Consider the following 15,020-nt stretch of genomic DNA (forward strand, 5'->3'; position numbering starts at 1 on the left):
CCCTGATATTACATATATACTAGGGCTCATCTAAAAAATGTCCTAAATATATCTCTATTAGAGCACATGTTTAAAGTGCTCCAATATATGTAGCTTTTAGACCATATATTTAAAGTGATCTAATAGCCATATAGCTACTTGAGCACCTATCAAAGTGCCCTAAAAAATAGGGGGATCAGATGCTTACTAAAGAGACAACATGTTAGATCCAAAAAAACAAGAGAATTTACATAGATAACATGCTAGATCCCTTAAAAAATGAGAATTTAGAGAGACAACATGTTAGATCCCTAAAAAAAGATTTGGTGGGCATGATCTTTGGTTCAACAAGTCCAGCTCTGAAAATAAGTGTGTCCAATGTTAGACTAAGGATGCCTCAGTTATTTTTGCCATGTTCATGTTAGGATCATCTGTCGATGATGAATTGTTGGGCACTCAAATGATTCATATGTTCAGGGTGGGATTAATGAACCATTGGTGTGTACGCAATCGGTGTGCATGATCTTTGGTTCTCCAACTCCATCCCTAAAAATAAGTGTGTCTAATGTTAAATTGAGGTTGTCTCATTTCTTTTTGACATGTTCATGTTAGGATCATATTTTGGTTAACTTTGTCCATCACTTTGCAATTCACTCATGCTTGAATGTTGCTATGTAACAGAAAGACAGTGACGACATCGAGTCCTTCTACAGAAAGGCTCGTGATGTCTTGATGAGGCTCGAGTCGAGCAAACTCGACGGCCACTCGGTTGGAGTGCCACTTCTGCCAGAGGTCTATCAGCAGTGAATACGCCAGCTTCATGATGTTCAGGAGAAGGACATGAAGCAGCATCGGCTGGAGGTTGAAGAACATATTACTGATGCACTTTGACTCTGTACTCTGTATGTGTGTGTTGTTGCTTCTTAAGAGCGTATCTTGTTGAAACTAGGGATCCATTGAAACTCTGTGTCGGCTATGTCACGAACCTTTATTATTGATGTATGATATGTCCTTATATATGCATATCTGTTATTTATAGATGTTTGCTACCAAATTGGGTATATGTAAGCATGAGAGAAAGAAAAGTTGTTCTAGATTCGATACCAAATTGAGCAAAAAAGAATGAATGTTGTGAGCGAGAGTGAGATAGAGAAAGTTCTCCGATTTGTTTCCCAAATCATCTAGGGGCAGAGCATATCTAGTGATCCCACATTCTATGTGACACTATGATACCAATCATCAAAATTCAAATTTTCAAGTATCAAAATATTCCGAAATAAATTCTTGAATGTTCACGGCATATGTGTTTATCATCCCTAGAATTTGGAGAACAAAATTTAAAATACACGCAGAGATATAAAATTTATAATTCCAACATGAATAGTGTCACAAAAAGAAGAAGATACAAAATGGCACTATTTCGAATTTGACTCTGAAACTTATAGGCAGTGTAAACACACACCATCTTGGGCACGGTGTCGTCGGAGATGAAGACCGGGCTTTCCGTGAAGAAATCGGCGAAGGAGGCGTGGGGCGCGGTGAAGAAGATACGAGCCGGCGACGACCGCATGAAGTCCGCGAGTGTGCAGCGCCTCATGAAGGAGTTTGAGAATGTGGCGTTCCGCGACGGGGAGACCGTCGGCGACTTCACGATGCGCATCAACGGGCTCACCGCCAGCCTGCGCGAGCTTGGGGAGGTGATGGAGGACAGCCACGTAGTGAAGAAGATCCTACGCGGATTTCACGTTTGATGTGTTTGACATGTCTTCAATAGGATCCTTGGTTTGATTTATGTGTTTAACATGAAATCAGTATTATCGTCACCTCCTGTGGATGCATGCATGGTGATTGGTGACACACTTAAACTACACGAGGGGTCTTGAAACATATGCCTAGTTTGAAAAAAAAAATACAGCAAACATAAGCAAATAAAATACATATTGATATACCAAAGATTCGGACCGAGTCACATGTGAAAATGTATTGTTGTGCTGTGTTGATGCCTTGGTATATTATACAACCATGACGCCGAAGCTGAACGCGTCCGACTTAATGGAGTAGTTACCCCGCATCGCATACTCTGGCGCCATGTACCCACTGAAACATGCATGCATGTGATCAAAAGAGGAATTTTACTAACGGCGGAAATTGGACATTCCTAGTGCTGTGCGGAGTACTGACTGGGTGCCGATGACGCGGTTCGTGACGGCCTGGGTCTGGCCACGCTCGAAAATCCTGGCGAGGCCAAAGTCAGAAATCTTGGGTCTCATTTCCGCGTCCAGCAGGATGTTGCTGGCCTTGAGATCACGGTGGACAACTTTGAGCTCCGAGTCTTCGTGCAGGTACTGCAGGCCCCGGGCGATGCCGTTTATGATCTTGTGCCTCCGACCCCAGTCCAGCAGCTCACGCTGCTCATGCTCAGCATCTGATGAAAATCAATCGTAAACGAAATTAAGTAAGGACTGGCTGGCCACTGGTCGATATGATGATTTCACGCTTTTTTAGAGAAATTAGAATGCAGCTGCAGAAAATGTGAACTTGATTCAAGCGAGCAGTACCGAAAAGGATCAGGTCGAGGCTCCGGTTGGGGACGAACTCGTAGACGAGCAGCCGCTCCTGCTGCTCCAAGCAGACGCCAACGAGCCTGACGAGGTTCTTGTGCTTCAGCTTGGCTACCAAAGCGAGCTCGTTCTTGAGCTCCTCCACTCCCTGCGTCGAGTTCTGCGACAGCCGCTTCACCGCTATTTCGTCGCCGTTGGGGAGGACGCCCTGAACAGCTCATCAAACCAGTCAGTGATGCGTGTGAGCACATTTTCAGTACAGAAACTGCCCGGACATTGCATGCATGATTGCTCGTCACAACCTTGTACACCGTGCCGAAGCCGCCTTCGCCGAGCTTGTTGCTCTCGGCGAAGTCCACAGTGGCGGCTCGCAGTGTGGACACGTCGATCTGCATCGAGTCCACCATTTCGATGTCCTCTGCTTTGGCGGAATGCATAGGATCTGTTCAAATTTCAGGTCCTTGAATTTCACAAGGGTTTGATGCTGTAAAATCACTGAATTCGCAAGAGCTAGCGTACATTGCTGTTTCGCTTGTGCTGCTGGCCGCTGAAGCCTCCGGAAACAGAGGCAAGCCACAAGGTTCAAGCCTGCTAGAGTAGGCAGCATGACTACAAGAACCAGACCGGACACACTGTACTTGCTTCCCCCTGTTACTGTTAGAATAACGAACGAATGTACTACGTACGTGAGCCGTCAAAAGTGCGCACGCGGTCCAAAATACGTTGGCACATTGATTTGATTTACGGAAGGCCGGAGATAAAAGTCTTTGAGCTCACCTCCCGCCGTCGGCGGCGGCGGCTCAATCTCTGGATGCACAGCTGGAGCTGGAGCTGACGCCGGCGCCGGCACTGCAGCTGGGGGCGATGATGCGAGCCGGACCATCGCCGGCCCATTGTAGAAGGGCCCGCCGACTCCGAGTCCTCCGACCTCGTACCGGTAGTTGCAATTGACCCAAAGCGCCCTGGGAGCGAGGTCGTTCTCGAAGAAATCCGCCAGGGTCGACGCTATGATCCCGGCGAGGCACTCCCGGCACTGCGCCGGCGTCTGGTCCGGCGTGCACTGCGCCAGGCTGTACACCTTGGTCGAAGTCGGCCTCCCCGGTGGCGAACCGTCGCGTGGAGTTGTACGCGGCGTACTCCGCGGTGGCGTTCATGAGGTCGGCCACTATGCGGCTGAACCGCGCCTGGTCCGACGTGATATTCACTAGGAATGGCTGGGCATACGTGTCGGCCGACAGGCCGGTGTCGGCGGCGGAGAGGACGCGGGCGTCGGAGTAGTGGAGGATGCAGGCGTCGTAGTAGATGGTGGCTTCGTTGTCGTAGGAGCAGTCGTTGGGCAGGTCCTGGAACCCCTGGGTGAGGCAGGCGAAGCAGGACGCGGCGTCGGAGTCGCCGCGGCAGAGCGCCATGGCCCAGACTCGGTCCGGGGCGGCGCCGGCGGCCGCGGTGGCGAAGAGTTTGGCGGACGCGGAGGCCTTGTTGGGCAGCATGGCGGCGACGTGGTTGAGGTTGGCCTGGTACTTGCTGTTGGCCTTGAACGTCTTGTTGCCGCCGCACTCGGGCCACGGGTAGCCAGTGGCGCGGGGCACGAGCTGGGCGACGGCCACCATGACCAGGAGGAGGTGGCGAGCCATTGTACGTACGTGTTACACTTACACGGTGGAAGGAACGAGCAAGTCTCAGGACTCGTAAGGCAGCTAGCTAGCTAGCTAGCTAATGTACGCAGCAGTGGCAGTGTATGCATGGAAGGCCAGGGTCACTGCAAAATAATTACGGCCATGTTGTCCCTGGTTGCACTGGACCAGTTAACGACTGGAACACCTGATTATTTTCAGTTGGTGGTGGTGGTCGCAGAAGGCGGCTTGGTGCGTTGTTGGTTCGGTTGTCGCCCTCGCTGGGGACCCAATAATCAAATCATCAGATCAGCAACTTGGCACACGGACGGCCGTCTTCTTCCACATGGCGCTGCCGCCATGGTTGACCCGACACCGGACAGGAAACAAAGGCATTGCGATTGCGAGTCCTTCCTTATGCCCTCGTCAGCACGCGCGCGGCCGTCGTTGACGCATCATTGACTGCTTGAGAATTCAGATAGACGATGGTGACTAATTGAGCTTCCCTGGTCTAGCTAGGGTCTGCATAACATAACCTCATCCACCTCGCGCCATGGATGACCACCACCTGCTTCCCGTGGCCGCCGCCATCGCCGTCGCGCTGCTCGCGCTCCCCGCCGCGGGTTACCCCACGTACCCGTTCACAGTGTGCGGCGCCAGCAGTTTCTACAAGCCCAACAGCACGTACCAGGCCCACCTCGACCTCGCTGCCGCCACGGTGCCCAGCAACGCCTCCGCGTCCCCGGACCTCTTCGCCGCGGCGGTCGTCGGCGCCGTCCCGGAGCAGCTCTGGGCCATGGGGCTCTGCCGCGGCGACGTTAGCGCCGCCACCTGCTTCACCTGCCTCACCCAGGCCTTCCTGGACCTGCCCAACTACTGCTCCTACCAAAAGGACGCCAGCATCTACTACAACGCCTGCATCCTCCACTACTCCGACGTGCACGTCCTCTCCTCCGACGACTACGGCCCGCAGTTTGACATGAGCAACATCTACAACCTCGGCAACGTTACGTCAGACCCGGCCCGGTACAACCGCCTCCTGGCCGCTCTCGTCAACCACACCGCCGACTACGCCGCGTACAACTCCACACGGAGGTTCGCCACCGGGGAGGCCGACTTCGACCTGCAGCCCCACAAGGTGTACACCGTGGCTCAGTGCACGCCGGACCAGACGCCGGCTGAGTGCCGGAGGTGCCTTGCCCGGCTCATAATGACATCGCTGCCTGCCTTCTTCAACCACACCGGAGGCAGGACCCTATGGTTCAACTGCACCTACAGGTTCGAGACATCACCCTTCTACAATGGACCGCCGATGGTGCGTCTGGCTTCACGGAGCAGGGGAGCGCCGGCGCCGGCGCCGGCTGTGCAGCCAACGGTTGGGACGCCAGGAGTGGCAGGAGGAGGTATGTTAAAGCATCTTGCTATTACTAATTAGACGCACCTTCCCGTTAATTCTCACGCTAGCTAGTACTAAATTTAAAAAAAAAAGATAAATAAATAAATCCTTCAAAAAAAATTCAGAAACATGTGACCATCAATCCGATTGAATCTGTTTTGCTCACGCAATCTTTATTTCACTCATAGGAGAGAGAAAGTTGAGCGTTCCCGTCGTGGTTCCTGCAATCTTGCTCCCTATTATATCAGCCTTGAACCTTGTGGTTTGCTTCTGTTTCTGGAGGCGCCGGCGGTCAGCAGCACAAGTGAAGAATCCATGTATATATATATATATATGTTCCTTCAAGATTCAGCACTTTTTCCTCAAGTTGAAATAGGAGATATGACTTGTCCTTGTCTATCTGATACTTGAACAGATCCAAGGTATTCTACTGAAACAGAGGACATCGAAATGGTGGATTCGATCCTGATCGACGTCTCCACCCTGCGAGCCGCCACGGATAATTTCGCCGAGAGCAACAAGCTCGGACAAGGGGGGTTCGGCACGGTGTACAAGGTTGCCAGGAAAGCAAGCATATCGTCCTGGCCTCCTGGGGTCTGATCTGTACTGAAAAAAATGCTCATGGATCATTGGTTTTATTTGCTCAGGGCACCCTGCCCAACGGCGACGAGATAGCGGTGAAGCGACTGTCGCAGGGAGGGGAGGAGCTCAAGAACGAGCTCGCGTTGGTGGCCAAGCTGAAGCACAAGAATCTCGCCAGGCTGCTCGGCGTCTGCCTGGAGCAGCAGGAGCGGCTACTCGTCTATGAGTTCGTCCCCAATCGGAGCCTCGACCTGATTCTTTTTGGTACTCTATCCATTTTCCATGGCAAGCTAGCATAATATCATCACATATATCCATGAATGACCGTTTCTACTTTTAAGACATTGAGAAACGTGAGCAGCTGGACTGGGAGCAGAGGTACAAGATCATAAACGGCGTTGCTCGGGGCCTGCAGTACCTCCACGAAGATTCTCAGCTCAAAGTTGTCCACCGTGACCTCAAGGCCAGCAATATCCTGCTAGACGCCAACATGAACCCCAAAATCTCGGACTTTGGCCTTGCGAGGATCTTTGGGCGCGACCAGACGCAGGCCGTCACCAACCGCGTCGTCGGCACCTAGTCTGTACTCCTGCAAAACTCAGCCCGCGTTAACTGTGTGTTCAAAGTTCTACTCCGGCCGTATAACCTTTCATATTGGCTACTGAGTCAAATTAAGAAGTATGCCTAATTTCTTGTTTCAGTGGATACATGGCGCCCGAGTACGTGGCGAGCGGCAACTACTCGGTGAAATCGGACGCGTTCAGCTTTGGCGTAATTGTGCTGGAGATCATAACAGGGAGGAAGAACAACGGCTGCAGCAACTCCGGGAGGTCTGAAGATCTCTTGACCATGGTAAGCACCAACCGCGATCTGCTCTCATCATTGTTGCGATGATGCGCTCTGGCTCAAGGCTTCAAACTGACATGCAGGTATGGGAGCACTGGGAGGCCGGGATGGTGACGGAGATAGTGGACCCGTGCATGTGCATGGGCGGAAGTTTTCATGAGGGCGACGTGCTGAAATGCTTCCACGTAGGTCTCCTGTGTGTGCAGGGAAACCCGGCGGCCCGACCAATGATGTCATCAGTCGTGACGATGCTCGGAAGCGATACGGTCACCCTCCAGGCTCCATCCAAGCCGGCATTTCTGTCCTGGAACATCTCACCAGAATTGGCTACATGATAGCTCATTTGTTGCTTATGAAACTACCATTGAAAATGGCTCTTTAATGACAAAAAAATCCAGTGCCTGCTTTTAATGACAAAAATTCAGGCTACAATAGTCACAGCTCACAACGGACCTCTACTAACTTTATGAACAAAATGCTACAAAAGCCTAAAAGCCAATGAAAGCAAGAACGAGTAAGAAATAAGGGTCTGTTTGGGACTACTCCACTCCACCTTCCTTCAGCTCCACTCCACCAAATCCACGAAAACTTGGAGCCGTTGCGCCAGTTTGGCAAATGAGAGGACTCCAGTGTGGGAAATATGCCCGAGAGGCAATAATAAAGTTGTTGTTATCATATTTCACGCTTATGATAAATGTTTATTTCTCATGCTATAATTGTATTAATCGGAAACGCTAATACATGTGTGTTTTATAAACAAACAAGAGTCCCTAGTAAGCCTCTCATTTAACTAGCTTGTTGATTAATTGATGATCAAGGTTTTCTGATCATGAACATTGGATGTTAGTTAATAACGGGATCATATCGTTAGGAGAATGATATGATGGACACATACACCCAATGTAAGCATAGCAATATGATCAAGTCATTAAGTTCATTTTGCTATAGCTCTTAAACACGGAGTAACCTAATCCTTAGACCATGAGATCATGTCAATCACTAACGACGGAGGAGAACTTTGATGACATCAAACATCACACCGTAACATGGTGATTATAAAGGTGGCATTGGGTATTCTGAAAGTGATAGTTGAGGCTGATGGATCAAGAGTGGGATTTGTCCATCCAAATGACGGAGAGATATACTCTGGGCCCTCATGAAAAAGCTTGCAAGCACATGACTAGGTCACAGGGGATGTCATATCACAGAACGAGTAAAGAGTACTTATCAGGAACGAGATCGAACAAGGTATAAATGATACCGACGATCGGAACTCGGATAAGTAAAGTATCGCGAGACAAAGGGAATTGGTCACAACGTGTATGGTTCATTCGATCACAAGGTCAGCGTTGAATATGTAGGAGCCATTACGGATCTCCGGATCCCGCTATTGGTTATTGATCGGAGAGGTGTCTCGATCATGTCTGCATCATTCGCGAACCGTAGGGTGACACACTTAAGGTTCGATGACGCTTAGGGTAGATACGAGATATCAGAGAATATGAGTTGAAGACCAAAGTTTGTTCGGAGTCTCGGATGGGATCCAGGACATCACAAAGAGGTTCGGGATAGTCCGAAGAATAAGATTCATATATGGAAAGTCAATTTTAGGGTTTCAGAAAAGTTCGAGAATTTTCCGGTATTGTATCGGAGGGTTTCTAGAAGGTTCCAAAGGGCCCAGCTGCCCAGCCCGAGTAGGGCAACCCGAAAAAGGAAAGGGAGAATTTCACAGAAGTATTATTCATGTTCGGCACTGTTCACGGCCGGTTCACGACCGGTACTGTTCACGTTCGGGGCAGTTCACGGACGACTCTTCACGGTCGGTACTGTTCACGGGGAATATTGTGCACATTCGGGACTATTCATGACCGGTACTGTTCACGGAAGTACTGTTCACGTGATGCTGTTCCACCTTCTCCAAGTTTCCTCTCCTACATAAAGATGGGAGAGGGAATGGCTAGGGGAAACCCAAGACACAACCCTAGCCGCCACCTCTCCTCCTCCCTTTCTTCCTGCGCAGGCTTAGGCGAAGCCCTGCAGGATTTCTCCTCCGCCACCATCACCATGCCGTCGTGTTGCTGGGATTCCCGGAGGATCTACCACATCTGCTGCCCCGCTGGAACGAGGAGAGGACGTCGTCATCATCAGCCGTGCGTGTGCCCGAGTACGGAGGTGCTGCCCGTTTGTGGCACCGGAGGGATCGTCTTCGCGATCTTGAGATCGGCAAGTGAACGACTACATCATCCACGAGATCTGATCTCGTTAAACACTTTCGGTCTTTGAGGGTAAGACTCTAGATCTATCTCGTTGCTTACATCTAGTAGATTAGATTTTGGCCTTTGTTCGTTCTTGTGGTAGGATTTTTTTGTTTTATATGATACGAAACCCATAATCTAGCTCTAGGACCATGATGTTTTTATGTGCATTGTCAATTATACCCCTGTATTGTAGGACCCATGCATCAATGTGCATTGAAGCCTGACCTGGCCTGCGGTGCTCTGTTTCCTTGAAGCACTTGTGGCACGAGCAACAAAAATACCAGAATGAACAAACCACAATAATCTAATACTCTGTCATTGATATGTGAACAATGCAGGTGGAGCCGGCTGATGGGAGAGCGGGAGGGACGGTCGGGCGCCGGGTGCCGTGGCCGACGAGAGCCGCAGCGGCAGGAGGAGCAGGCCTAGCGAGGGATCCCGTCGGCAACACCGACCGTCACCGCCGCCTCGGCGGCGTCGACGGGCGACGGCCGCCGGCGCGCGGAGCTGACGAGGACGATGTCGAAGGTGGATGTGTGCGCGGTGTGCCTAGACGAGGTCCGGGAGCGGCGGCAGATGGTGATGCGGTTGTCGTGCTCGCACAAGTACCACTCCGAGTGCGTCCTCCCATGGCTCGCCATCCAGCCCGACTGCCCTTGCTGGCACGCGCTCGTGCCCTCCGCCGACACCCTCGCCTAGTGCTGGTGGCCGTGACGTGAATCTGCTCCGCCACCGATGTGGCAGTTCGGCCTTGCAGGCTGCAGCTGCTACGGCCTCCTCGGTCTGGAGCTGGACGTCGAACTCGAGCGCCTTCCTGAGCCCCCGGCATCGCGGGTTGCGGCAGCGCCGGTGCGGGAGCCGGCGGCAGGAGAAGAACACGGCGACGGCTAGCACGGCCGCCGCCGCGAGTTAGGGTAGCGCGGCCGGGGCGTGGGCGAGCGTGGCAGTGACGGGGGGTTGTGGCGAGCAGCAGGGAGAGCGAGTGCGCGAGCGAGGAGGTGAGCAGGAAGGAGAGCGAGAAGAGCACGAGCAGCAGGATGAGTAGAACACCGCCGCCGGCGAGGAAGGGGGCGGCGTGAGGAGGGGAGAGAATGTTTTGTTTTGTGAACCGGTATCCCGTGTAACCGGTGGCACGGTGGGTAATTACCCACCAACTCTAAGAGAAAGTTTGAAACTGGAATTTTGGAGCAACCGGATTTGTCCACGTCAGACGTCAGACTCGGGCATGACCCTAGTTGCTGGCTTTTAAATTTTATACTGTACGTATAACCAATACAGTGACCATCGTCCATTGACCCGTCTTCTCTCTCAAAACGAATCTTGGCCCAAAACGTGCCCGAAATCCTTGGCTGCGTATGCATATGGGGTCCGGTCTGTCTACCATTTTTGACTCGTCAACCATGGTTTGCCACTCCCTTGTACCGATGATTGCTGCCCGCTATGCCACCGCCGTCGTCCTTGCCCTCGTGCTGCTGCCACTGCCACTGCCGGCGGCGAAGATTTCCTGCGACGGCTCCGTCTACACGGCCAACGGCACGTTCCAGGCGAACCTGGACCTCCTCGCCGCGGCGCTCCCAGCCAACGCCTCCGCCTCGCCGTCGGGCTTCGTCACCGCCTCCGCCGGCGCGGCGCCCGATCAGGCCAACGCCCTAGCGCTCTGCCGCGGGGACACCAACGCCTCCGCCTGCGCCGCCTGCGTCGCGGCGGCGTTCCAGGACGCGCAGCAGGCCTGCCCGCAGGACAAGGGCGTCGCCGTCTACAGCGACGCCTGCGTCCTCCGCTTCGCCGGCACCCGGTTCCTCGACTTCCTCCAAGGGGACCAGTGGCTCGTCTCGGAATTGGTGTATGGCAATCAACTCCATGTCTCCATCCATGCTTTTCTATCATTCTTGTGCATCCATTTTTCTCCAGCTTCGTTCGTCTTACGTACTACTACTGTACTATATATGGGAACTCGTGATCAGCCCTGTGGTTGACACCGCCACGGGGAGCGTCAACGCCTCGGAAGCTGGCTTCAGGGCTGCCGTCACCGCGATCTTCACCGCCCTGGTCGACCGCGCCGTAGCGGGGACCAGTGGCTCGACGAGGAAGTACTTCGTCACGGGGGAGATGGACTTCGATCCCAAGCTCTACGGACTCGCGCAATGCGCGCCGGACCTAACGCCGACGCAGTGCCAGGGCTGCCTAGGGCAGCTCTTCCGGGTAACCGAGCTGCGGTACCTGACCGCGCGGCCACTGTCCGTGTGGACCAGCGCTTTCGTGGTGTGGTGCTCCCTGAGGTACGGCGTGTCGCCGTTCCACGAGGGCCGGGCGATGCTGCAGCTCGCCGCCCCGCCAGCACCAGCACCGGAGGCCACGATCACGCCTCCTATTCCAGAATCGGGGGGAGCAGGTACATTCTTATTCAGATGTACTCCTCTGATTGGAACATTTCTTCCAAACATCATGCTAGTGTCCAAACATAGTGTTGTCAAAATACACCAAAAAAATATCATCCTCACTTCCTCCAAATGTAGCAACTTCAAAGTTGTAGTACCACTTCAAGTTCATGTTTGATATATGCAGGGAGGAACAGGACTGCAGCGGGAATCATTGCAGGCGTTGCCTGTTCCGTCGTGCTAATGTTTCTTCTTTCAGTTTGTTTATGCTTTCGCTTCAGGCGAAGAATTAAGGCGACAGAGAACGACCACTGTGACTGTGAGTAGCAATGCGGTCCATTTTATGAGCCTGAATTTTCCATTTCCTTACATAAATTGAATTCTTGTCATATGGCATCAGCACTGGACAAGATAGGGAGAGCGCACTGCACCATCTTTGATTTGCCGACATTGCAACAGGCCACTCAACACTTCTCAGAGAGGAATAAGCTCGGAGAAGGTGGTTTTGGTACCGTATACAAGGTAAGCAATCGATCTGAGTGAGGCGATGAGGGAAGGAAATTGTAGCACCATCGCGCCTTCTCTGAAACATAATCTGTTTCAGGGAATACTGTCTGACGGGCAAGTGATAGCAGTCAAGACACTCCTAGGAACAACAGGGCATGGGTTGCAGCAGCTACACAATGAGGTTGTATTACTGGCAGAGCTTCAGCACAAGAACCTTGTTAGGTTACAGGGGTTTTGCCCACATCAGAATGACACACTGCTCGTTTATGAGTACGTCAAGAATGGGAGCCTCGACAACTTTCTATTCGGTATGTTTCCTCTTCACTTTACATATATCATGAACGGTCTGTTGTTGCTCCTTTTTAGGAGTCCCCATGGAAGTTCTTGTGCTCTTTGCGTCAATATGTTTTTGAATTCAGAGATAGCTAGCAGTACTAGACAAGCCTGATGATAATCACAGTGTCGATATGTAAAACCTTAAGTGTGTGTCTGTGGGGTGTGTGGTGGTCTGGTCTGTGGTCTTTGTAGAAACAAATCTTCGTTTCCTTAATGAAATCGGGGAGAAAATCCCTTTTATCTAAAAAAAAATATAGTAATTTGCTTATATATTCAACAGGTAGTAGGGGACTTAACTGGGAGCAACATTACAACATCATTCTTGGAATTGCCAAGGGAGTATTGTATCTCCATGAGGACTCAAGCATGAGGATCATCCATCGGGACCTGAAGGCAAACAACATTCTTCTGGACGACAACATGGAACCGAAAATCGCAGACTTTGGGCTCGCAAGGCTGCTAGAGGAAGGTCACACCCAAAGTCGGACAGCCAAAGTTGTTGGGACGCTGTAAGCTAAGCTCGTGTGTGTGTGTGTCAAACTCGCACATATATACAGTTTCTAGGCCTGACTAACTGAACTGTCACACATCCTCTGCAGCGGCTACATGGCGCCAGAGTATGCGATGCACGGGAACGTCTCGCCCAAGATCGACGTCTTCAGCTTGGGCGTGTTGGCCCTTGAGATCGTGACGGGGAGAAGCAACTGCAGCTCTAATGACCACGGCACCGTGAATCTCCTGAGTGATGTCAGTACCGGGTTCACTTGGGGTTTTCTCGCTGTGCAATTCGTTTTCCGAAGAAGTAAACTGATGTTGACCATGGATCTGACAGGTCTGGGATCACTGGACCAAAGGGACAATATCGCAGATGCTGCACCGAGTGGAGGACGGGTATGCTCGAAACCAGGCGCTACGATGCATCCACATCGGTCTGCTGTGCGTCCAGCAGGACCCTGGCCACAGGCCGGACATATCAGCCGTGGTGTTCATGCTAACCAGGGATAGCATGGAGCTCCAGCCTCCGTCGCAACCTGCATTCTTCTTCGGGGGAGCTTCAAGGTCAAATGGGCAAAGCAGCGACTTATATGACCAGTCAGATTTGGTATTGCAACAGAGTTTCTCTGTGAATGGGATTACACTTACTGAACCGTATCCAAGGTAGGTCCAAAGTAGTATGTGAACTAGTAGTTGTGAGTCGACCGCGAATATAAATGCATAATGCAGACTAGAGATTTATCACCGTGAATCTGCTGAGTGATGTCAGCGCCGGGTTCACTTCTTTTTCTTGTTCCTTGATCGATTTTTTCGTGCTCCTTATTCCGTTGACATTAACAGTAGTAACCAAACAGATTTTAAGTTTTGCCCATTCTGTTTATGTTGATAGTGTAAATGCATTATGTTTACGTTACCAGTACCATTTTTCAAACAAACACGTCCTACTAGTAAAGCATATTTAGGTTGTGAAGAGGAGCATGCAAAAAAGCTAGACGTTTGATTCGAATAAAAATATATTGGAGGAACAACTTCGAGACATATGAGGAACATCCCCACAGGTTGAGGGGAACAAAACGATTTGTAAATGGAATAGCTTGGAAGCATATGAGGAACAACATAAATAGGAAGAGGGGAACAAAACGATTTGTAAATGGAATAGCTTGGAAGCATATGAGGAACAACATAAATAGGAAGAGGGGAACAAACAATTGTGCAGTGAGGAACAACTTTGAAGCATAATAGGTTGAGGGTAACAAACTCATTTGCAGTGAGGAACTTGGAGGCATATGAGGAACAACATAATAGGTTGAGGGGAACAAACGCATTTACAGTGAGGAACAACTTGCAAGCATATGATGAACAACCACATAGGTTGAAGGGAACAAACCTATTTGTAGTTAGAAACAACTTTCAGGCATACGAGGAACAACCCCATATATTGAAGGGAACAAAACCATTTGTAATGAGTAACAACTTAGAGATATATAGGGAACAACCCAAAGGTTGTGGGGAACAAAACCATTTGTAATGAGAAATGTGGAGCATACGAGGAACAACCTCATAGGTTGAGCGGAACAAACCTATTTGACAGTGAGGAACAAGAACATTGAGACAGGTCCTTTGAGGAACAACCCCATATATTGTGGGGAACAAGAACCTCGTGGCAATGGTTTTCAGTCCCACAGCTTTAGCGGGCCACGTTTCCCCCCTCGTGGTGATCACTTCCCTCAAATGGGACATGGTATGATTGGTGTTTTTCCTAACACTTTTTCAGGGCAAATGAGCCAACACTGGCATCCTTCACAGTTTACTAACCCCAGTGTTGTGCCATTTGCTCATCCCATGCCTTTCTATTGATACAGGACGGAGGCCTGGAGAACACATGGCTCATTGATTACGGCTGTTCGCGCCACATGACCGGAAACTCAAAGTGGTTCTTGATACGTCTCCGACGTATCGATAATTTCTTATGTTCTATGCCATATTATTGATGATACCTACATGTTTTATGCACACTTTATGTCATATTCGTGCATTTTCTGGAACTAACCTATTAACAAGATGCCGAA

General features: G+C 50.9%; 2 protein-coding genes and 1 pseudogene across 2 annotated transcripts; 2 read left to right on the top strand and 1 right to left on the bottom strand.

Annotated features, from left to right (window-relative positions):
- Positions 1-1,662: 1,662 nt before the first annotated feature.
- LOC124686242 lies at positions 1,663-4,174 on the bottom strand (annotated as a pseudogene).
- Positions 4,175-4,706: 532 nt separating this feature from the next.
- Positions 4,707-7,422, top strand: LOC124686243 (cysteine-rich receptor-like protein kinase 6). Its single transcript, XM_047220225.1, has 7 exons — positions 4,707-5,556; positions 5,738-5,866; positions 5,965-6,104; positions 6,197-6,395; positions 6,473-6,710; positions 6,833-6,983; positions 7,061-7,422. Exons 1-7 carry the CDS (start codon positions 4,707-4,709, stop codon positions 7,310-7,312), a joined length of 1,959 nt encoding a protein of 652 aa, XP_047076181.1. The 3' UTR covers positions 7,313-7,422.
- Positions 7,423-10,635: 3,213 nt separating this feature from the next.
- On the top strand, positions 10,636-13,653 carry LOC124689516 (cysteine-rich receptor-like protein kinase 6). The gene is made up of 9 exons (XM_047223035.1): positions 10,636-11,078; positions 11,200-11,627; positions 11,801-11,926; positions 12,014-12,135; positions 12,218-12,428; positions 12,649-12,660; positions 12,737-12,965; positions 13,056-13,203; positions 13,289-13,653. Exons 1-9 carry the CDS (start codon positions 10,636-10,638, stop codon positions 13,616-13,618), a joined length of 2,049 nt encoding a protein of 682 aa, XP_047078991.1. The 3' UTR covers positions 13,619-13,653.
- Positions 13,654-15,020: the final 1,367 nt, after the last annotated feature.

This window comes from Lolium rigidum, chromosome 2, assembly GCF_022539505.1.
Source record: "Lolium rigidum isolate FL_2022 chromosome 2, APGP_CSIRO_Lrig_0.1, whole genome shotgun sequence".
NCBI classification, from domain to species: Eukaryota; Viridiplantae; Streptophyta; class Magnoliopsida; order Poales; family Poaceae; genus Lolium; species Lolium rigidum.

Bases quoted from the DNA above. Each gene is read 5' to 3' on its own strand.
- LOC124686243 (XM_047220225.1), top strand. From the start codon at position 4,707: ATGGATGACCACCACCTGCTTCCCGTGGCCGCCGCCATCGCCGTCGCG. The intron at 5,557-5,737 runs GTATGTTAAAGC...TTTCACTCATAG, and splicing joins GCCAGGAGTGGCAGGAGGAG to GAGAGAGAAAGTTGAGCGTT. The intron at 6,396-6,472 runs GTACTCTATCCA...TCTACTTTTAAG, and splicing joins CCTCGACCTGATTCTTTTTG to ACATTGAGAAACGTGAGCAG.
- LOC124689516 (XM_047223035.1), top strand. From the start codon at position 10,636: ATGGTTTGCCACTCCCTTGTACCGATGATTGCTGCCCGCTATGCCACC. The intron at 11,927-12,013 runs GTGACTGTGAGT...ATATGGCATCAG, and splicing joins GGCGACAGAGAACGACCACT to CACTGGACAAGATAGGGAGA. The intron at 13,204-13,288 runs GTCAGTACCGGG...TGGATCTGACAG, and splicing joins CCGTGAATCTCCTGAGTGAT to GTCTGGGATCACTGGACCAA.